This window comes from Ovis aries, chromosome 14, assembly GCF_016772045.2.
Source record: "Ovis aries strain OAR_USU_Benz2616 breed Rambouillet chromosome 14, ARS-UI_Ramb_v3.0, whole genome shotgun sequence".
NCBI classification, from domain to species: Eukaryota; Metazoa; Chordata; class Mammalia; order Artiodactyla; family Bovidae; genus Ovis; species Ovis aries.
This window is the reverse complement of record NC_056067.1, coordinates 23,335,223-23,358,243: the sequence shown is the minus strand read 5'-3', so window position 1 is coordinate 23,358,243 and position 23,021 is coordinate 23,335,223. Positions and strand designations below refer to the sequence as shown.

At 39.1% G+C, this 23,021-nt stretch overlaps 1 protein-coding gene across 3 annotated transcripts in view; it reads right to left on the bottom strand.

Moving 5' to 3' along the window:
- Positions 1-7,148: 7,148 nt before the first annotated feature.
- Positions 7,149-23,021, bottom strand: part of LPCAT2 (lysophosphatidylcholine acyltransferase 2) — a 70,424-nt gene continuing 54,551 nt past the window's right edge. Inside the window, exons 12-14 of one of the 3 annotated variants that reach the window (XM_004014990.6) lie at positions 22,295-22,393; positions 14,518-14,653; positions 7,149-10,919 (exon numbers count right to left, since the gene is read on the bottom strand). In XM_004014990.6, the coding sequence (XP_004015039.1) occupies positions 10,735-10,919; positions 14,518-14,653; positions 22,295-22,393 (420 nt within the window). In that variant the 3' untranslated portion in view covers positions 7,149-10,734. The remainder of the gene's footprint in view (positions 10,920-14,517; positions 14,654-22,294; positions 22,394-23,021) is intronic. The other 2 variants (XM_042231639.2, XM_042231640.2) reach the window with 2 other exon arrangements.

Genomic DNA, 23,021 nt, shown 5'->3' with positions numbered 1-23,021 from the left:
CGGCTGCTGTTTGGAAGGAGAAGGAGGACCCATCTCTCCCATTCCCCCTGGTTCTACCTCTGCCTTTCTCCATGCATCTGCACAGTGGGTGTCCCAGGGCAGGAGGACAACATAGTCAAGATCTCTGCTAAGCTCTGAGATCCTTGGAAGGAAAATACCAGATTATATCCACCCGCGTCTCCAGCTTTCCCAAAGCTCAGACAGTAATGTCAGCTTTCAAGGAAATACTTTGTATTTGCATAGGCTGTTACACTTTGCAGGGTTTTCTCTTGCTCTCATATGCCCTCTCACGCTTGCCCTTTCTATCTCCCCTCGCCTCTTTCTCTCTCACACACACACAGAGTCTGGTCTGAACCAATTCACAAAATCTCAGTGACTTTATGCAAGTGAAGTAACAGCCTCTTTTTACAAATAAGGAAACTGAGTCCCTGAGAAAGTGAGAGATGTGACAATATGTCAGAAGAAGGGAAGCCCCTCATAGCTCAGTTGGTAAAGAATCCTCCTGCAATGTGGGACATCCGGCTTAGATTCCTGGGTTGGGAAGATCCCCTGAAGAAGGAAATGGCAACCCACTCCAGTATTCTTGCCTGGAGAATACCATGGGCAGAAGAGCCTGGCAGGCTATAGACCATGGTGTTGCAAGAGTTGGACATGACTTGGTGACTAAACCACCACCATTATAAGTGAGCTCAAGGCAGAAAATGAAATCATTCTCCAAAATGTCCTCTAGGGGCCAGACAGCTGTAGAACAAGACCTGTGATCTGGTTCCTTCCCTTGTGAGCCATTTATGTTTTATGTTTGAATGTTCCCACAACTGTCCTGCATTTGCCAAACTAGCTAGTAATGCCTGTGGTGCAGTCATTGCAGGGTGATGATGGGGAAGGGGGTAGTTTTGGCAGATTTAAAGGCAGCTTACTAGCTGGCTGGGTTTCTGTTTACACACAGTTTAAACAAAGAGTGAAACTGTCACTGGGGAAAGTGACAGGGCATCTCGTTGGAGATTTCTATGCTTTGTTTCTTCATCCAGAAACTCTGAAGTTGAGAGTATTCAGTTACTTATGCATCCAGAAATAACATGGCAGAGTTGAGGAAGTCATGCAAGGCCTCTAAATGTGGCAGAATTTGGACAAAGAGGAAATATGATGTGTGAAGATAACATTGACACAGTATGAGAGGCTTGGGGGATTACTGAACAAATGTTGGGTTTTATTGCAGGTTGAATCTATTGTCTGAGGAAACACTTGTGCTCAAATAAATTTCCTGCATCAGAAATCTGTTTTAGTCTCCTAAACTTTCCCTTGTTCATTTTGTTTGACAAATCATTTGTTCTCCTCCAGTTTGTGAGTCTAGAAGGAAAGTAATCCTGAATAGGGTGAAAAGTGATTTCAGCAGTCCCTGCCAATGTTGTTCATAAGGCCTATGTTTACCTTTCAAAGGAAATTGCTTTTCCCCAACAACGGTGCTGCACACAGAGATTTGGCGTTAATTCTCTCAACTTAGGGGCTTCCCTGGTGACTCAGAGGTAAACCAGTGCAGGAGACATAAGAGATGCGGGTTCAGTCCCCAGACTGGGAAGATCCCCTGGAGGAGGACATGGCAACCCACTCCAGTATTCTTGCCTGGAGAATCCTATGGACAGAGGAGCCTGGTAGGTTACAGTCCATAGGGTTGCAAAGAGTTGTATCCGAATGAAGCGACTTAGCATGCATGCATCTCAACTTAATTTGGAGCACCTTCTAGTTTAAAACATTGACAAGCAGATAACTGAATCTAAGAAACTTGGAAAAATTTGAAAATGTATATTATGAACGTTTTCCATTGAAGAAAACTGTGTGTGTGTGCGCAAAATAAATTTAGAGGATACTTCTGGCTTTTCTACTATAGAGAAGTTGAATTCCAATTCAGCAATGCTAATTCAAACAACCACTTTGGAAGGAATTTAATCCTTCCCCCAACTCTAGCTCCCCAAACTCACTTGAACTTTCTCCATCAGACACATTTGCTTCATCTTTCTATCAATTCAGCAAAAATGCATCCAGTGACCTGTGAAGCTACCTACTGGGAAAATCAGTCTAGGTTAAAACTTACTAATGTTAAGAATATGAGAGTATATCATTAAGATTATATGAACATCAACAGGATAACACAGGAATATTAAGAAAAAATTTATTGCAACAAATTAAACAACTTAAGTAAAATATATAAATTTCTTGCAAAACACAACTTGTATTGACTTCACCAAATGCTAGTGAGAATGCAGGGCCATCGAGGTTTTTATTCATTGCTGAGGGGAATGTAAATTGGTACAGCTACTTTGGGAAAACGTTTTACAGTTTTATGCTTCTGGTGTCAAATTTCAAAACTCTTTGCCTCTCCATAGAGCACAAAGATTTTCTCACACATTTTTCTCTGAAAGTTTTATAGTTTTGCATTTTACATTTAAATCTGTGATCGCTTTGAATTAGTCTTTGTAGAGGGTGTGAGGTTTAAATTGAATTTCATGTGATAACATACAAATAAATTAATCACCTGTCAGAATAAAACTCAAAACTCTATTAAGGATGATAGCCAAGTCTAGACACTCGATAAGGTGGCATCTATAATGTACAGGATAAACTGTACACATTTGCGTACATAAAATAATTTGCATAAAGACATGTAAAGAAGGAAAATATGACCCATTACTTGGAGAAGAATCAGCCACTGTAAATAGACTCAGGAATGACACATAATGAAATAGGAAATAATGACTATAAAACTACTACTAATATTACAAGTATACTCCAGATGATTAAGAAATCTGTGAACATAATGAGGGAGCAAATAAGGATTTCTCATTAGCCAACTGGACTTCCCTGGTGGTTCAGTGGTAATCCACTTGACAAACAGGAGATGCAGATTTGATCCTTGGGTTGGGAAGATCTCCCAGAGAAGGAAATGGCAACCCACTCCAGTATTCTTCTGGGAAATCCCATGGATGGAGGAGCCTGGTGGGCTACAGTCTGTGCTTGGTCACTCAACTGTGTCTGGCTCTTTGCGACTCCATGGACTGTACCCCACCAGGCTCATCTGTCCATGGGGATTCTCCAGGCAAGAATACTGAGGTGGGTTGCCATGCCCTCCTCAGGCTACAGTCTATGGGGTTGCAAAAGAGTCAGGCGCTATGTAGCAACTAAACAACAAACTAGCCAAATAGAAACTAAGAAGAACCAAACAGGACTTCCCTGGTGGTCCAGTGGTTAAGACTCCACACTCCCAATGAAGGGGGCATGGGCTCCATCTCTGTCTTAAAACATTTAAAAGAACAGAAAGTTTTTTTAAAAGTTATCAGAGGAGGATTTTTTCCCCCAATCTAGAACCCAGGCCAAGACAGAAAAATTTCCTCACAGTCTTTATTTGCCAGAAGATGAATTTTTTAAATTCATTCTTTTACTGAGAGTAGCCCTTCAAGATTTTTTTTTTCTTCCCCGAGATCTCAGTTCCAAATCCCCACATCATATAAACACCTTTTGTCTCCCATAGCCACAAAATACAACCCTCCTGATTATTAAGATTGCTAAATGCCCCCAGGTCAATGATAGCTCAAGCCTTCACACAGTTCCAGAGTCCAGCTCTGTTTTCATTTTTGACCTCTGAGCATTTCCTTTAGTTTTGTGCAAGCTCAGTTACATATTTCAAATATGTTGGTGACATTTTGCTTAACATTCTGGGGGTTTTGAGGCTAGAGGGTTTTCAGATTATCTAGTTTCCATGCTTCTGGAAACTTAATGTTTTTACTTATTTTATGGGTTCAGGTTACATTGGCCTAACCAAAAGTTCCCTCACTTAGAGCCAGGCAGCCTTGGGTTTGATTCAGCTCCTGTACTCACCAGTTATATAACTCTGAGCAAGTGACAAAACCTCTCTGAGACTTATTCTCTACATCCGTTTTAAGGATCATAATCCCAAGTTTTCAAAGTTTGTTGTAAAGATGATCTCTATTCTAAATACAAGGCACAGTAAGTCAAAGATACAGTTATCATATTCATTCTTCAAGTACTGAGTGTTCACAGGTATACCCTCTAAGTACTAGGAATAATAGATAATAAATACATGAATAATATATAAACATTATAATATATAAATATATATTTGTTATACATGTATATATATATATATATATAAACAAAGCCCCCAGAAGTTTAAGTGCACTAATAAAAAGAGTAATAAGAAGAGAAGCAAAAAGCAAAGGAGAAAAGGAAAAATATAAGCATCTGAATGCAGAGTTCCAAAGAATAGCAAGGAGAGATAAGAAAGCCTTTCTCAGCAATTAATGCAAAGAAATAAGAGGAAAACTACAGAATGGGAAAGACTAGAGATCTCTTCAAGAAAATTAGAGATACCAAGGGAACATTTCATGCAAAGATGGGCTCAATAAAGGACAGAAATGGTATGGACCTAACAGAAGCAGAAGATATTAAGAAGAGGTGGCAAGAATACACAGAACTGTACAAAAAAGAGCTTCACGACCAAGATAATCACGATGGTGTGATCACTCACCTAGAGCCAGACACCCTGGAATGCAAAGTCAAGTGGGCCTTAGAAAGCCTCACTACAAACAAAGCTAGTGGAGGTGATGGAATTCCAGTTGAGCTATTTCAAATCCTGAAAGATGATGCTGTGAAAGTGCTGCACTCAAGATGCCAGCAAATTTGGAAAACTCAGCAGTGGCCATAGGACTGGAAAAGGTCAGTTTTCATTCCAATCCCAAAGAAAGGCAAAGCCAAAGAATGCTCAAACTACCGCACAATTGCATGCATCTCACACGCTAGTAAAGTAATGCTCAAGATTCTCCAAGCCAGGCTTCAGCAATATGTGAATTGTGAAATTCCAGATGTTCAAGGTGGTTTTAGAAAAGGCAGAGGAACCAGAGATCAAATTGCCAACATCCGCTGGATCATGGAAAAGGCAAGAGAAAAAAGAAAAAGCAAGATGTTTCAGAAAATCATCTATTTCTGCTTTACTGACTATGCCAAAGCCTTTGACTGTGTGGATCACAATAAACTGTGGAAAATTCTTCAAGAGGTGGGAATACAGACCACCTGACCTGCCTCTTGAGAAACCTATATGCAGGTCAGGAAGCAACAGTTAGAACTGGACATGGAACAACAGACTGGTTCCAAATAGGAAAAAGTACATCAATGCTGTATATTGTCACCCTGCTTATTTAACTTATATGCAGAGTACATCATGAGAAACGCTGGGCTAGAAGAAGCACAAAGGCCCCGAGGCTGGAACAAGATTGCTGGGAGAAATATCAATAACCTCAGATATGCAGATGACACCACCCTTATGGCAGAAAGTGAAGAGGAACTAAAGAGCCTCTTGATAAAAGTGAAAGAGGAGAGTGAAAAAGTTGGCTTAAAGCTCAACATTCAGAAAACGAAGATCATGGCATCAGGTCCCATCACTTCATGGAAATAGATGGGAAACAGTGTCAGACTTTTTTGGGGCTCCAAAATCACTGCAGATGGTGATTGCAGCTATGAAATTAAAAGATGCTTACTCCTTGGAAGGAAAGTTATGACCAACCTAGACAGCATATTGAAAAGCAGAGACATTACTTTGCCAACAAAGGTCCATCTAGTCAAGGCTATGGTTTTTCCAGTAGTCATGTATGGATGTGACAGTCGGACTCTGAAGAAAGCTGAGCACCGAAGAATTGATGCTTTTGAACTGTGGTGTTGGAGAAGCTGAAACTCCAGTACTCTGGCCACCTCATGTGAAGAGTTGACTCATTGGAAAAGACTCTGATGCTGTAAGGGACTGGGCGCAGGAGGAGAAGGGGATGACAGAGGATGAGATGGCTGGATGGCATCACTGACTCGATGGACATGAGTCTGAGTGAACTCTGGGAGTTGGTGATGGACAGGGAGGCCTGGCATGCTGGGATTCATGGGGTCGCAAGGAGTCGGACACGACTGAGTGACTCAACTGAACTGAACTGAATAAAAAGAGTAAAGGATAAAGCAGGGAGACCAGCAAAGGCAATGCTTTGCAATAGTTAGAATGAAGGTCCTAGATGCTCCATTCTGGCTTTATCCTCAAGTCCCTCAAACTCTCCTTTATTCAGCATTTACTTTGTTCTGAGAGCAGAGATGTGACTGAAAAGGCCGCTGCAGCAGAGGGACCCATGAGAACTAGAAAATGCACTCTTCATCACTACCCACAAAGGAAAAAGTTTACTGTAGTATCTGGATATTCACCTCATCTTTGGTACAGTAACTGGACTGTTCCTACAGGAACGTTTCAGGGTTTTCAGCTGACCTATCCTGGGCCCATGTCATGGGTTCCATGTCAAGAAGGGGTTGGGAGGGTTTCCTTGGCTAGGCTGTGGTTCGCCAATCTTTCTCAGCCACTGCTTGGAAGGAACCATTCTGAACCACCTGTTTCTCTTTAAGAACTAAGTCAAAATTTCCCACAAGGAGGAAAATAAATGGCAGATGCTCAACCTACAAATTTTATAAATCAGGCAGCTTTACTTCTTTATATAAATTATCAGAAGCATGACCTTTGGAATCAAGACATAATTGGGTTTAATTGCAAGCTCTATCATTTAATGAATGACTTAGGGGTAGTTCTAAATTTTGTTTAATAAAACTAGGGACAATAATACCTTTGTTTCATTGAGTGTTTAAATGTGCATTTGCCTGTAAATCACTTAGCATAATGCCTGATACATAGTAAGGACTCCAAATTGGTATTGTTATTACTTATTGTAATAATCAGTAAGTCTATTACTCTCAAAGGGAAAAATACTCTTAAAAAGATGAAGCCTACTTACCTTGAAAAGATACGAATGTATAAACTACTACATGAAGTTAGAATTATTCTATGGTATCTAGGATAATAATTCAATTTTTTCCTGTAATAAAATTAGTTTAAAATAAAGTTAATAATTATAAAATCTTTAGGAAATTTTTCATTTTAGAATTCAAAAAGTATAAATAAGCCCCTTAGCAAACTATTCATAATTCAAAACTTATCATGGAATATAGAACTGGTTATTTTTAATAGTCCCAAGATGAAAATGAAACTCATAGTTTCAAAATCTGAAGTATGATCACATGATTATGTTACAGTTATCTGAAGGAACCTTAGGCATACATTTAAAATTTTACATTTCCAGAGAATTTTAATGATACTAGAAAATGTTACATTGCAAGTGGAATAGTAGGATATAAATAGCATATACATTGTTAATGATATATATACAAGATATGTATGTAGGATATATGTTAAGAACTTCGTGATGGCCTTTCCCTTCTATCAACTCACAGCATGGCATTGACAGAATACTCTGGTCTAACAACTGAGCAAAAAATGGCAAAGTCAATCCAAGCGAACAGAAAAGAAAAAAAGAATTATAAATACATCTGCATTCCTAGGAAAGGGCTTCTTACTAGTAACTTTTTATCCTCTGTAGTGACACCCTTATAAGGATTCCACAAGGACCTTTGTGGTAAGGAGCCCATGTATTCTAATAGAGTCAGTGGTATATCAATTAACTGCCATCAACTAACCACCCTGCATTTCTAACAGTCTGAAAGGGAGAGTTCCTGAGTCTGAGAATCAGATAGCCATACTGCCATGCTTCATACAGACAACACGCTATACGTCTTCTAAAAGGGGCTCTTTTAAGTCTCTATTAGAGGTAGTACTACTAGCGATCATATTCAGCCTTCCAAGACTCTAAAAACACTGGCAGAAGAGAATTAAATATACATAAAGCAAGCAACTTGCTCTGTAAACATTCAGTGTGTCGTTATCCTTCAATAGAACTGTTCTGATTGAAAGTTTTATGGTGTTTAAGTCTTAGGATCTAGTATTTCTCATTTCAAAGAGTAACTTGGGTCTTTAAAACTATTATATAAAAGCACGGTGCATTTAACTGAATTAATGAAATTTAATTGCTTAACTTTAAATTCTAAGAGAAGAGCCTCTTCGAAGAAAATCTTTGTTTAGATGGCATGAGAGCAGAGGCCTAGTTGGTAGTAATACTAACAGTAATAACTTGCGTTATTACATACACTCCATCAGTCAAAAGTCAACTTTAGGAATACGAACTATTGCTGCTTTGGCTAAAATTTGAGTCTTTCATTAGAATAAAATTATGTGTGACATTTCATAAGGCTTAAATGCAAACAAAGTTGACTAATCACATTCACAAATATACAAACTTACATTCAAACCATATTTTAAAAAGTATATTATATTTGAGACAAAAATGGCAAAACCAGAATTTTTAATTGCCAAGAATTTTATATAGCAAGTTTGTTCAGTAACATAATAAAAGACGAATAGTACATTGGCAGGAGTGGAATTAAAGAACATAAATATTACTCTGAAACAGTAAAACAATGGGATCACTTTCAAGAGCCTCATAGAAAGCTTGTAATTTAAAATGCTACTTTTTCATGATCAATGGGATTAACATGTGACTTTTCCATGATAAAAATCAGGATACCTGAGTATTATATATATTCAATTCCATGTGATAAACAATATTATAAAGATGAACTTTCCTAATTACTTAAGCAATTGCTTTCAGCTCATTCCATTCTTTGTCTAAATAGCTTGCTGTTGCTACTGCTGCTAGGTCGCATCAGTCATGTCCGACTCTGTGTGACCCCATAGACAGAAGCCCACCTCTGTCACTGGGATTCTCCAGGCAAGAATACTGGAGTGGGTTGCCATTTCCTTCTCCAACGCATGAAAGTGAAAAATGAAAGTGAAGTCACTCAGTTGTGTCCGACTCTTAGCGACCCCATGGACTGTAGCCTACTCTCCTCCGTCCATGGGATTTCCCAGGCAAGAGTACTGGAGTGGAGTCCCATTCCCTTCTCCCTAAATAGCTTAAGATATGTAAAAAGCAAACAATCATACATATATACTTAAGGATGAAACTTTTTAGTAAGCATGCATGACATATAATAAAGTGGCATTTGAGGGAAATTATTGCTTAAACTAAAGGAAAAAAAAATTGCTAAATTCCTGCCTGGGGATTAAATTGTGGTCTTGCATTAATAAAGTAGGTTTTTGGATTTCCTAGCCTTTGGTGATACTTTAGAACCTTCCTATTTTTCCTGTTGATATTTCAGGCAGGCTCTCAGATGTTAAATAATCTGTGTGCAATGCAGGAGACCCAGATTCGATCCTTGGGTCAGGAATATCCCCTGGAGAAGGGAATGGCAACCCACTCCAGTATTCTTGCCTGGAGAATTCAATGGACAGAGGAGCCTGGTGGGCTACAGTCCACAGGGTAGCAAGGGTTGGACACAAACAACTGAGTGACTGACATTTTTCACTTTCATTTTCTCAAATTTGAGAGGACACTTAATAAAATTCCCACTTAGATACTAAAATATATTAATTCTAATATTATGTAAATAAAGTAAATCTGATTCATTTACTGGGCAAGTACTACATTCTAAACTACCCAACTAAAATGAAACTAAATTCTGTGGCAAACAATTTATTTTCTCATTATACAATTAATGTTACCTTCAATAAGGCAATTCCCACATAGCCTTTGGCCACAGTTGTTGTCTTTAAAACAAAGTTCTAAATCTGTAGATCTCAAAAAAGGGTATGATTTCCATAGCACATGGTTAAGGAAATCAACAATAGGGATGCATGCTCAAGAGAATATGAGTTTTTAAGGAGTCTTTGCCAACAAAGGTCCATCTAGTCAAGGCTATGGTTTTTCCAGTGGTCATGTATGGATGTGAGAGTTGGACTGTGAAGAAAGCCGAGCACCAAAGAATTGATGCTTTTGAACTGTGGTGTTGGAGAAGACTCTTGAGAGTCCCTTGGACTGCAAGGAGATCCAACCAGTCCGCCCTAAGGGAGATCAGTCCTGGGTGTTCATTGCAAGGACTGATGTTGAAGCTGAAACTCTAATACTTTGGCCACCTGATGCGAAGAGCTGACTCATTGGAAAAGACTCTGATGCTGGGAAAGATTGAGGGCAGGAGGAGAAGGGGACAACAGAGGATGAGATGGTTGGATGGCATCACCGACTCAATGGACATGGGTTTGGGTGGACTCCGGGAGTTGGTGATGGACAGGGAGGCCTGGGGTGCTGCGGTTCATGGGGTGGCAAAGAGTCAGACATGACTGAATGACTGAACTGAACTGATTTAATTAACAGAGCTCTCCCTTCCAATCCCCCCACATTCAGTGATCCAAGAAACTGAAATACAAATGGAAAAGATGAACCTCTGAAATTAAAGGTATAAAATTATGCAACATTCCTCAGGCTCTTCATTCTTATTTCCAGAATGGGAAGAAATTAGAGTTAACAGAATACAACCTTATTTCTTTAGAGGAAGGTAGATGAAAAAGTGTCTATACTTTAAAAATTTTTACAGTGTTGATTAATGCTCCTCAGTAAACAAGGGAGGTCATTTCATTTATTTGGATATGCAAACTAACCTGGAAAATCCATAAAAATACCTTTCTCACCAGTAAGCCAATCAGTATAGCAAAATATTGTATAAAAGAAAAGGAATATTGATAAATACATGTGAATAGAAGTCTTTCAATAAAGAAAAATCTATCATTTTTATAAAAAAGCTATCTATTTTAAACATCATCCTTACTCAATCAATCACAAGTAAAATATTACCAATACATGCCTTTGAAATTTCAAATAAAAGCCACTGCAGTTTCGTTATTAGGAATATTTGTTTTCAGTCGTCCTTTTTATCTGAGGTACTTTCTTCATGACTTTCAGGGCTGACTTTATTACTTACAACTGAGGGAGTTGCTTGGACTTCTCCTGGTAATGAAAACACATGGCATGTCTGGAGATCTAAGTAGGTTGTAAATATCTTAGCATATTCTGGATGCTTTAGGGCAAAACTTTTAAATTCCTCTAAAAGAGTAGAAAAAAACAAAATTCAATAAATTGAGATAAATCTTCTTTTGGCAGGATGCAGATTAACACATGATCTTAATATAATGATTGCAAAAGTCTATTACTCAACCCTTATAAATTATACAACTGCTTTGGCAGATAGTTTTTTCCATTATCCAGTCAAGTTGAAGATATGCATACTTGATTCTCAAATAGATAAGCTAGAGGATTTGTGCATACTGTATTCCGGGAGACATGCATGAGAATGTTCACAGCAATGTTATTCATAATAGGTGAAAAATGGAAACAATTCAAATGTTTGTTAACAGTTGAAATAGAGAAATAAATCCTGGCATATTCAGAGAACATAATGCTGTACAGCAATGAAGATGAATGAATAGCTGTGTTGTAACAATGTGGATAAATCTTAAAACCATAATGTCGAATGAAAAAAGCCAAATACACAAGAACACGTGGTATGAGGCTACTATGCAAAGTTCAAAAACTTAGGCAAAACTAAAATTTATTTAAAATTTGTACTTTTGTGGTGAAATGCTAAAGGAAAGCGGGCAGAGATTCCTTTTTAAGTCAGGTGAGCAGTTCCCTCCTTTAAGACAGAGGAAGGGGTTGTATTTTTGGAAGGGGTGCATGGAGGCTTCTAGAGTTACTGGAAAATTCTATTTCTTGATCTGAGTGGTAGTACACAAGTGTTCATTTATAAACCTTCATTATGCTCCATGTTTATGTTTTATTGTTATATATAATTTTATTATTTCTCTATAATAAAAAATGTTTAAGAATTTATTCTCCAGGACTTTCTATTGTGCTGTGCTGTGCTTAGTCACTCAGTCGTGTCCAACTCTTTGCTACTGCATGGACTGTAGCCCACCAGGCTTCTCTGTCCATGGGAATTCTCCAGGCAAGAATGCTAGAGTGGGTTACCATGCCCTCCTCCAGGGGATCTTCCCAACCCAGGGATGGAACCCAGGTCTCCTGCATTGCAGGCAGGTTCTTTACCAGCTGAGCCACCAGGGAAGCCCAGGACTTTCTATTACTGACTTTTAAAATGATTTTAACCTTTAAAACTGGTAAAGAAATGAACCATGTTGAAAAGCTGAGCCCTGCCTGACTTATGATCAGTAAGAACAAGAAGAGTGTACAATATAGAATAATCGTATCACAAGACCCCTGAGTCATGGGCCTCCTTTTATCTCAGGTGTTTTGATTTGCGACATAGGTAGAGTATAGAAATTAACTTATTAACCATCAGAATTTGAACCTTAGGCCCCTAATAGTTTCTGAAATATGATGCTACCCTCAACTTTGAAATTTCTCTCTCCTTTTCTGTTAGGATGGAGAAAGCTTTATTGAACTTATATAGCAAAGGAAGCGTGGTCTCTGAATAAGCTTGCTATTTGACTCTCTAATAAAAGGCTTTTAACCCAATATCCTATTTCTATCCATTAAAAAAAATCCTCCAATAACCAAGTGTCTACTTCACGGCACATTAGAGTACCTAGCAATTCTTGATGATATAAACAGGTCTTAGTGATGAGGAAGTTACCAGATTGAGCCCAGATCATTCTCTGTAATTACAACATTATTTTGTATTAATAGACTTTATATTTCCAAATCAGGTAAGTTATTAATTATTCTTTCTTAACACCCAAAATAAAGATTTATCTGCATGAGTCTATTTCAGTGATGGAGGTAAAGTAGACGTTAAGTGATTTCTAAGATACATAGGCAGGAGAGTTGATCTACAGAAACCATGAGATTTAATTTTAAGACATGTGCTCTGGTCAAAAGATGAAGGTCTCTGTCTTCTTTGGGGATGCCAGTGGCATTAAAGAGTAACTCATTTCTAGAAGTGCTATGAACTGGCGATAAGTGGAATTTGGGCATTCATTTTGCTAAAGGAAAACCAAGAATAAAAACTTAAATGATCATATTTAAATAATATAAATGGCCACATTCATGATAAATTTTTATACCTATTCTTTCATAAAATCATATTTAAATACCTCAAACATTCCTGCAAAAAAAAAAAAGTGGGCTTGCCTAATATTGGGGAAGAGGAGATATTCTTTGTATTCTAAAAAGAAAAGTATTGAATTCCAAATATCAAAGTAGATTTCTATTAAAAAAATATTAACATCAACAGGTAAACATATGACTACCTACAAGTAATTCTCAGTATTAGCTTCCATTGAAATAATAATTCAAAATAGTTTTTCAAAATGTTGTAGCTTTGAGACTTCTTTGCGGTCTAGTGGTTAAGACTTTGTCTTCCAATGCAGGGGGTGTGGGTTTGATCCCTGATAGGGGAGCTAAGATCCCCCATGCCTTGAGGCCAAAAATGTCAAAGCATAAAACAAGTAATATTGTAACAAATTAAACAAAGACTTTGAAAATGGTCAACATAAAAAAAATTAAAAAGAATACTAAAAAAAATGGTAGCTTGGAGTAATACAGTCTAAATTATGCAATGAAAATGGCTAGAGAATTAGTACACATGAGGTTTATGACTCTTTAAGTTTACATCAGTATATACTTCCCATTTTATCCTTTCTTTTTTTTTTAATGAACTTAATAGAGTAAGTGCTCTAGGCATTTAATTATCTAAAATAGAAGAAAAGATAGCCAAATGACAGTAATTAAAAACAGAGAGTAAGCGTAGTATGTGATCTAAAGCCCCCATTCAGTGAAAGTTATCAGGCTGAAACTCTTTGAGCACCAGAAGGAAAAAGGCATTCAAGAGGAATCCTCCTCCAGCCCACCAGAGAAGACTGGGGAAGATAAGCCATGTCTATGACCACATCAAAGCTCCACCAAGTTGTGTTTCCCAAGAACATTATGAAATACATGGAAACTGATGAACCATTCCTTCATCCCTTACAGGACTTATTTTTAAATTTTTGTTTTTATTTAATTTTATTTGTTTTTATTTTCTGGCCACATCATGAGGCATGAGGGATCTCAGTTCCCCAATCAGGGATCGAACCTGCATCCCCTGCCTTGGAAGGGCAAAGTCTTAACTACTGGACTGCCAGGGAAGTCCCAAGGGCACTTACTTTAATTCATGGACTTGAGTCATCAGGAGAAAGGCTGGTGGACAGACCTGCCGTCTGGCCTCAAGGTCTTCCTCCATGATAGTCCCTCCCTCACAGGGTTGCCATCAATGTGACATGATATAATGAACGTGAAAGCTCACCTAAGCTACTAACAGGAAACATTAATAGATGGTTTAGTTACTGTTATTACTGTGGGCCCCTCAGCCTGTATCCCTCTACTGTGGCTACAACTCTGACATTTTCTGGTGAATTCTTTGCATCTTGAGAACATAAGAATAATGAAGAGTACCGATTGAATAGGCCTGTTATAAAGAATAAATGAATTAATATATATAAAATGTTTGAAGAGTGCTTAGCATATGGTAATTTCCCAATAATTAGCTTCTACCATTACACCACTACTACTATTACTGGTATCATCATTGTTACTATTATTTCTATCATTAACATATTAGAGGAGGGAAACAACACTTGTATGAGGGTCAGTCATAGTCTGGATGTCCTCTTCATACACTGAATCAGGTGCCAAACTGCCTACTCACCATAGGAAATAGAGTCTCCCTGAGCTATTTCCTTGAAGAGACCAGAAACATCAAGGTCAGGCACTCCAAGGGAAGCCTGCAGGATGGTGGAGAACTCTTCCTCTGTTATGAAGCCATCCTCATCAACATCAAAGAGCTGAAGGAAAAAGAAAATAAAGCCTAAGAACGAGCTCCTCCAGAGCAATGGCAGTATGGAATAATCTTGGAAAATAAATTCTTTAGTAATTCAGACATTCACTGTGCCAGGGGCTTGGGATATATGTCTATATGTATGATCTCTGCTGCCTTCACAATACTTATAGTTTAGTGGTAGAAAGAGATAAAATAAGGGCTACAACCACAGTAAGCACAAAAGCACATGGGGGTCCTCTGTAGAACAAGGTGAATCCTACCTGGAGAGGTCAGGGAAGGCTTTATGCCATTACATGAAGGAAATATACAAGGAATATGCAAGGAATATATAGGTATTGGTAGGTGATTGCTTGGGGCTCGAGTCAGGAGAGAGAAAGACAACCAGGAATCAGATCATAGTGTATCATCTAACCCTCCAGGATGATCATGGGAAGGACTGTGGCGTGATTGACTGTGAACTGAGGGAGCTCTCTAAGGAAGAGGGTGGAGGATGGATTGGAGGCAGAAGGTTGAAAAGACTTCTATTCTTGTTCAATTGCTAAGTTATGTCCAACTCTTTGCAACCCCATGGACTGCAGCATGCCAGGCTTGCCTGTCCTTCAGTATTTCCTGGTGTTTGCTCAAACTAATATCCACTGAATCTATGAGACAAGAAAAACAATTAAGAGTCTGGGGTGGAGAAGCATGAAGGGCAGGAAGAGAGAATTTATAAGGAAACAAAGGTGGGACTTGCATTTCAGTTAGAGGTCTGCAGTGATAGAAAATAAAGAGCCAGTGATGGCCGAGGTGATCTGACTTGAGCAAGGGGTGAAAACGTTATGTTACCCAGACGGGAGAACAGGTACCCAGTGAGATCAAGGGTTAGACCTGGACAGGTAAATTTGAATCAGAAGTGTCAGTTAGAAGTCTAGCACATCAGCACAGGAGAATGATGAGCCTTGAGATATGAATTCAGGTAAGAACTAAAACTGCGTGTTTGAGCTTCTCTGTGGAAAATGCACAAAGTAAGGCAGAGTCCTGGATACTGTAAGAGTTGAGGTGTGTGCAGGGAAGAGGAGCCAGCAAAAACAATAACAAAAGCAGTCAGAGTGATGGAGAAGCAGAAAGAAAGAACATGCATCTTGGGAGCTAGGGGAGGTTCTTAGGAAACAGGAAGAAACTCTGACTGTGGTAATGGCCAACATAGTAAAATGCCATAGGAAGGCCAAGCAAGGAGCAAAGAGGTTTGCTGGATTTGGTAGTTAGGAGATCCTGATGACAGATGGTAATGGGAATCAAGGAATGAATAGATGTGAGGTATGGAGGCAAAGGCACGGGTCTTCTTTTAAGAAATTATGCAGGGCTTCCCTGGTGGTCCAGTGGTTAAGAATCTACCTTGTAATGCCTGGGATACCAGTGGGTAACATAACTCACTTTTACCCATTTGCTCAAGCCAGAACACCTCAGCCACCACTGGCTCCTTCTTTTCCAGTACTACAGACCTCTAACTGATATGCAAGTTCTGTTTTTGCTTCCTTATAAATTCTCATTTCCTGCCCTTCCTGCTTCTCCACCCCAGACTCTTGTTTTTCCTATTTGATCCCTGCTCTGGGAAGATTCCACATGCCACAACTACTGAAGCCCGCTCACACTAGAGTCTGTGCTCCACAAGAGAAGCCACCACAATGAGAAGCCCGCACGCTGCAACTAGAGAGTAGCTCCTGTTCTCTGCAGCTAGAGAGAAGCCTGCTCAGCAACAAAGACCCAGCACAGCCAAAAATAAGTAATTAATTTAAAAAGAAATTATGGAATAAAGGGCAGGAGAGAAATGGGGTAACAACCATGTGCAAAAGGAGGCTGCCTACAGGAAGGGAGAGACTGAATATGTTTATAGGCAGAGAGGAAAGGGTGGGATACACTGAAAGTCAAGTTGCAAATCAGGGATAGTTGATATGTTATATGATATCAACTATATGATATCATATTCAAAATCTTCTCCAGGGTATTCACATTTTTTAAATGATATCAACACTAAATCTTTGCAGGCACTGATCCAACATGTTCAAATCCCTTTACACATTCATTTAACCCTGATGACAGTCTGCCCTAACGAGCCTTATGTAAGGGAGGGGTTGTTATTAGTCATATCTCACAGATGAGAAAGCTGAGGAACACAGAAGCCAGGCAACTTTCCCAAGGTCACAGAGCTTGTCGGTGGTCAAGCTGGCACTCAAAGGCAGGCAGATAATATCTAGAGCTCCTGCTGTTAAGGTATCCACTTCTGACCAAACACACAATCAAAAACAGGCATAGGGTAAGGTGTGATAATTGCGAAATGAACAACAAGCAAATATTGAATAGTGCTTTAATTGTCCACTAGGGTGGGAGGCACGAATAGATGTGAGGTATGGAGGCAAAGGCAAGGGCTCTTCTTTTAAGAAATTATGGAGGGCTTCCCTGGTGGTCCAGTGGTTAAGAATCTACCCTGCAATGCACCCCATGCCAGTACTCTTGCCTGGAAAATCCCATGGATGGAGGAGCCTGGTAGGCTGTAGTCCATGGGGTCGCTGAGTTGGACATGACTGAGCGACTTCACTTTCACTTTTCACTTTTATGCATTGGAGAAGGAAATGGCAACCCACTCCAGTGTTCTTGCCTGGAGAATCCCAGGGACAGGGGAGCCTGGTGGGCTGCCGTCTCTGGGGTCGCACAGAGTTGGACACGACTGAAGCGACTTAGCAGCAGTAGCAGCAGGGTGGGAGGAGAAAAACAGAATTTGAAGTTGTGATTTCCTGTCCCTTGATGAGAAGACACAGACTCCTAGTCCATTTTCTACACTCAGCCCCTGAATGGAGGATAAGACAGTTGGAAAGTACAAAGCGCATTAGCATTTGTTTTCACAAATGGTAGCCCCAGGGCTCTTTATGGTCCTCGGACTTCAGACATGAACAGCCAGGTTGTCACACATCCCACTCCCATAAATTCTAAGTTTTCTATAAAAGTCTTCCATTCCTAAACAGTTCTCACCAACTCATCAAATCGTCTAAATTCCTTAAAAAGATCATACACCATGACCAAGTGGGCTTTATCCCAGGGATGCAAGGATTCTTCAATATCCGCAAATCAATCAATGTAATTCACCACATTAACAAATTGAAAAATAAAAACCATATGATTATCTCAATAGATGCAGAGAAGGCCTTTGACAAAATTCAACATCCATTTATGATAAAAACTCTCCAGAAAGCAGGAATAGAAGGAACATACCTCAACATAATAAAAGCTATCTATGACAAATCCACAGCAAACATTATCCTCAATGGTGAAAAATTGAAAGCATTTCCCCTAAAGTCAGGAACAAGACAAGGGTGTCCACTTTCACCGCTACTATTCAACATAGTTCTGGAAGTTTTGGCCACAGCAATCAGAGCAGAAAAAGAAATAAAAGGAATCCAAATTGGAAAAGAAGAAGTAAAACTCTCACTGTTTGCAGATGACATGATCCTCTACATGGAAAGCCCTAAAGACTCCACCAGAAAATTACTAGAGCTCATCAATGAATATAGTAAAGTTGCAGGATATAAAATCAACACACAGAAATCCCTTGCATTCCTATACACGAATAATGAGAAAGTAGAAAAGAAATTAAGGAAACAATTCCATTCACCATTGCAACGAAAAGAATAAAATACTTAGGAATATATCTACCTAAAGAAACTAAAGACCTGTATATAGAAAACTATAAAACACTGATGAAAGAAATCAAAGAGGACACTAATAGATGGAGAAATATACCATGTTCATGGATTGGAAGAATCAATATAGTGAAAATGAGTATACTACCCAAAGCAATTTACAAATTCAATGCAATCCCTATCAAGCTACCAGCCACATTTTTCACAGAACTAGAACAAATAATTTCAAGATTTGTATGGAAATACAAAAACCTCGAATAGCCAAAAGCAATCTTGAGAAAGAAGAATGGAACTGGAGGAATCAACTTGCCTGACTTCAGGCTCTACTACAAAGCCACAGTCATCAAGACAGTATGGTACTGGCACAAAGACAGACATATAGATCAATGGAACAAAATAGAAAGCCCAGAGATAAATCCACACACATATGGACACCTTATCTTTGACAAAGGAGGCAAGAATATACAATGGAGTAAAGACAATCTCTTTAACAAGTGGTGCTGGGAAAACTGGTCAACCACTTGTAAAAGAATGAAACTAGATCACTTTCTAACACTGCACACAAAAATAAACTCAAAATGGATTAAAGATCTAAATGTAAGATCAGAAACTATAAAACTCCTAGAGGAGAACATAGGCAAAACACTCTCCAACATAAATCACAGCAGGATCCTCTATGATCCACCTCCCAGAATTCTGGAAATAAAAGCAAAAATAAACAAATGGGATCTAATTAAAATTAAAAGCTTCTGCACAACAAAGGAAACTATAAGCAAGGTGAAAAGACAGCCTTCTGAATGGGAGAAAATAATAGCAAATGAAGCAACTGACAAACAACTAATCTCAAAAATATACAAGCAACTTATGCAGCTCAATTCCAGAAAAATAAACGACCCAATCAAAAAATGGGCCAAAGAACTAAATAGACATTTCTCCAAAGAAGACATACGGATGGCTAACAAACACATGAAAAGATGCTCAACATCACTCATTATTAGAGAAATGCAAATCAAAACCACAATGAGGTACCACTTCACACCAGTCAGAATGGCTGCGATCCAAAAATCTGCAAGCAATAAATGCTGGAGAGGGTGTGGAGAAAAGGGAACCCTCCTACACTGTTGGTGTGAATGCAAACTAGTACAGCCACTATGGAGAACGGTGTGGAGATTCCTTAAAAAATTGCAAATAGAACTACCTTATGACCCAGCAATCCCACTTCTGGGCATACACACCGAGGAAACCAGAATTGGAAGAGACACATGTACCCCAATGTTCATCGCAGCACTGTTTGTAATAGCCAGGACATGGAAACAACCTAGATGTCCATCAGCAGATGAATGGATAGGAAAGCTGTGGTACATATACACAATGGAGTATTACTCAGCCGTTAAAAAGAATTCATTTGAATCAGTTCTGATGAGATGGATGAAACTGGAGCCGATTATACAGAGTGAAGTAAGCCAGAAAGAAAAACACCAATACAGTATACTAACACATATATATGGAATTTAGGAAGATGGCAATGACGACCCTGTATGCAAGACAGGGAAAGAGACACAGATGTGTATAACGGACTTTTGGACTCAGAGGGAGAGGGAGAGGGTGGGATGATTTGGGAGAATGACATTCTAACATGTATACTATCATGTGAATTGAATCGCCAGTCTATGTCTGACGCAGGATGCAGCATGCTTGGGGCTGGTGCATGGGGATGACCCAGAAAGTTGTTATGGGGAGGGAGGTGGGAGGGCGGTTCATGTTTGGGAATGCATGTAAGAATTAAAGATTTTAAAATTTAAAAAATAAAAAACTAAAATTAAAAATAAATAAATAAATAAATAAATAAATGACATCCTTTCTGGGTAGAGTAAACTTGACTCTGAATCAAAACATCCTGTCTTCCCTAGCAAGCCCATGGTTCAAGACCACCAGGACCCTGCCTGGAATCTGAATGATGAACAGAGTTTGGAGTTTGTCTCTCTGACAGCAGTGCCCAAGGGAAACATAGAGCAGTTCCCGCAGCTGGGACCTCTGGAGCTGCCTGCTTCAGGGTCTTCCCAGGAGTCTGCTTGTTGTCCTCACAACTGATTACTCAGCCAGTCTATTGCTAACAACTGAAGAATGCTGACTAATATTCTATCTCTAAAGGTCACCATGGTGATGAAATACGATCAAAGATGGGCAGTTAACTGTGAATCATTTCTCAAATAAAAGGATGAGAATGGATCCTGTATATGTAAAATGATACTGCTAAATGAAAAACATAGAAGCATGCCAAAATCATTTTCAAAAACATCAAACACCCTTGAGAAGGTTAAAAAAATAACCAAAATAAAGCGTGACACTTGCCTTACTGAAAAAGAGAGCTAATTATAGTTTTAGGTTCTCCTTTCCTTTCCTTACCTCTCCCCCCAAAAACCAAGGTCTAGGCTAGAGAAAAATCTCAGGACTTCTTTAAAAACAATAATTACTATGATTAAGGGCCAAATTTTCTATCAGGTCTTTCATTGGTAAGCCCAAAGTGACCACTTGCCCAGCTGAACTTATAATCACACAGACAATCCCAGAACAGGAACAGAAATAACTGGATCGGAATAAGTTAGCTATGTGCATAATTTTAGGTTTTACGATGAATAAGTATGTAAAACCCAAAAGTTTTCAACTTGGAAAGTGTTCTGGCCCTTTCCTTGTGACCATCTGCTAAGCATTAGCCTCTTAGTTTCCTTATAGTCCCAGCAGTTAATTCAGTTGAAAACAATCTGAAATAAAAAGTCAACTTGGGGGCTCTCTGTCAATGACAAAACACATGGAAATTCCTGAGGCTATCCAGGATGGTCTCTAAGACATGAGAAAGGACTCTGGGAGGAAGAGAGTCTTCCTGAATAATAGAGGGGAAGACACTTGTTGAGGGCACAGTGGGATATTCTTCTCTGAGAAAATCAGGAAGAAATAAGAGTAGGAAACAGACATGGGGAAGGCCCTCAGGCATATGGTGGATGAAGCAGAGACTCAAGGGGCAAAAGAGTCCACATACACGACTTAAAAGACACATAGTGAAATCAAGCTTTTATTTTGCTTGAGAACAGAGCATGTATGATTAGAATTTGGAAGGGAATATCCCACTCAAATACAAATTAGATGAAGCACCTTTCATCTCTAAAGAATTGAAACACACTTTGGGAATGTATTCTTCCCCTCTTTTTGCACATATAAGTGATACATGAAATCTGAGTTCTCATCATTTAAACCTCCATTAAGTTCTGCTGGGGATGGGGGACATGGATTTTATTCATTGTCCCCTAGTCCCCCATCCTGCTATGACAATATATATGACGTAATAGGAAAACATACAGGGTGGAAATCCAAGACATCATGGTAGAGATGAAAGGTGCTTCATCTAATTTATATTTGAATGGGATGTTCCTTTCCAAATTCTAATCATACGTGCTCTGTTCTCAAGTAAAATCAAAACTTGATCTCACTATGTGTCTTCTGAGTCATGTATGTGGACTCTTATCACTTGATACCATCACAACAAAATAAACTTCATCAGGAAAAGATTGCCAAAATCTCTGATACATAGAGTGAGAAAATAAGGATGGGTCAAAACCTTCTGCATGGCAAATTAGGACGACAAGAGACAGGTCGTGTTTATTTATACAACTCACTTTGGGGCTCCCAAACCGGGAGGCTGAAAAGAAATAATCTTTAAGCTAATTTATTAAATCACCTGCTCTTCAATCTTGATGCTGCTAACTGGGCTGCTTCCAAAGACTTTTTTTGCTTAAACGGATGCTTGTGTTTTCTTTATTCTCAGTAGCGATTGTCTTAATCACGTTATTCTCGTGTTCATGTCACAGCAAATCTATAAACACTTGTAATGGATGTACTGATTTTCAAATAATACACTTAGAGTCAACACTTGTTTACGAGACAGATCTAGATGCTTTCAGTGGGGCTGACAGTACCTTAAATGCCACCTGGATGATCTCCTCTGTGTTGGCGGGGTTGCACAAGACAGCCAGGCCAATTACATACTCTCGGAAGTCGATACTGCCATCGTGGTTCTGTGAAAGGATGGGTGAAATCAATTAGCAGGGCCATTGGTTGAATAACTATTAATCACAAGGCGAAATTCAGGTATGCCATGCAACTCAGCATCATTATGCACTGAGTCTATTTGGAAAAAAGCTCGCACTGAGATAGAACAGCTAGTGAGCAGCCCAATTCAGAGGGAAGAAAAATGGATTTGTGTTCAGTGATAGATGTAAACATTTTATCACTGAGGGTCATTAAGAATGATTCTATGGATATCAGCATGGGGTTTTGAGCTCAGCCTTGATGGGAGTCTCTCTGGGAGGCAGGATGGAGGATTCATTGCTAGGTGAGACCAAAGCCTTCATCCCACCATGAATGGGCATGAATGGCCAACACTCAGTGGGTCACGAAGAGGCCCTCTACAGGTAGGAAACAGAAGGGAAAGGAAAAGGGCAAATTGAGGCAATAATCACAGCTACATTCTTTCTTCTTTCCAGGCTTAATCTGCAATAAAGCAGGAGCAAGTAAGCAAACATGAGCAATGGCAAGGGCCCTTAGTGATATCAGGCCCTGGAAGATCCTGCACTTCTAAGCCTCTGGAAACTATAACTAATTCATATGATGTTAATATCTATACACTTCAGCAGGTATTTCATG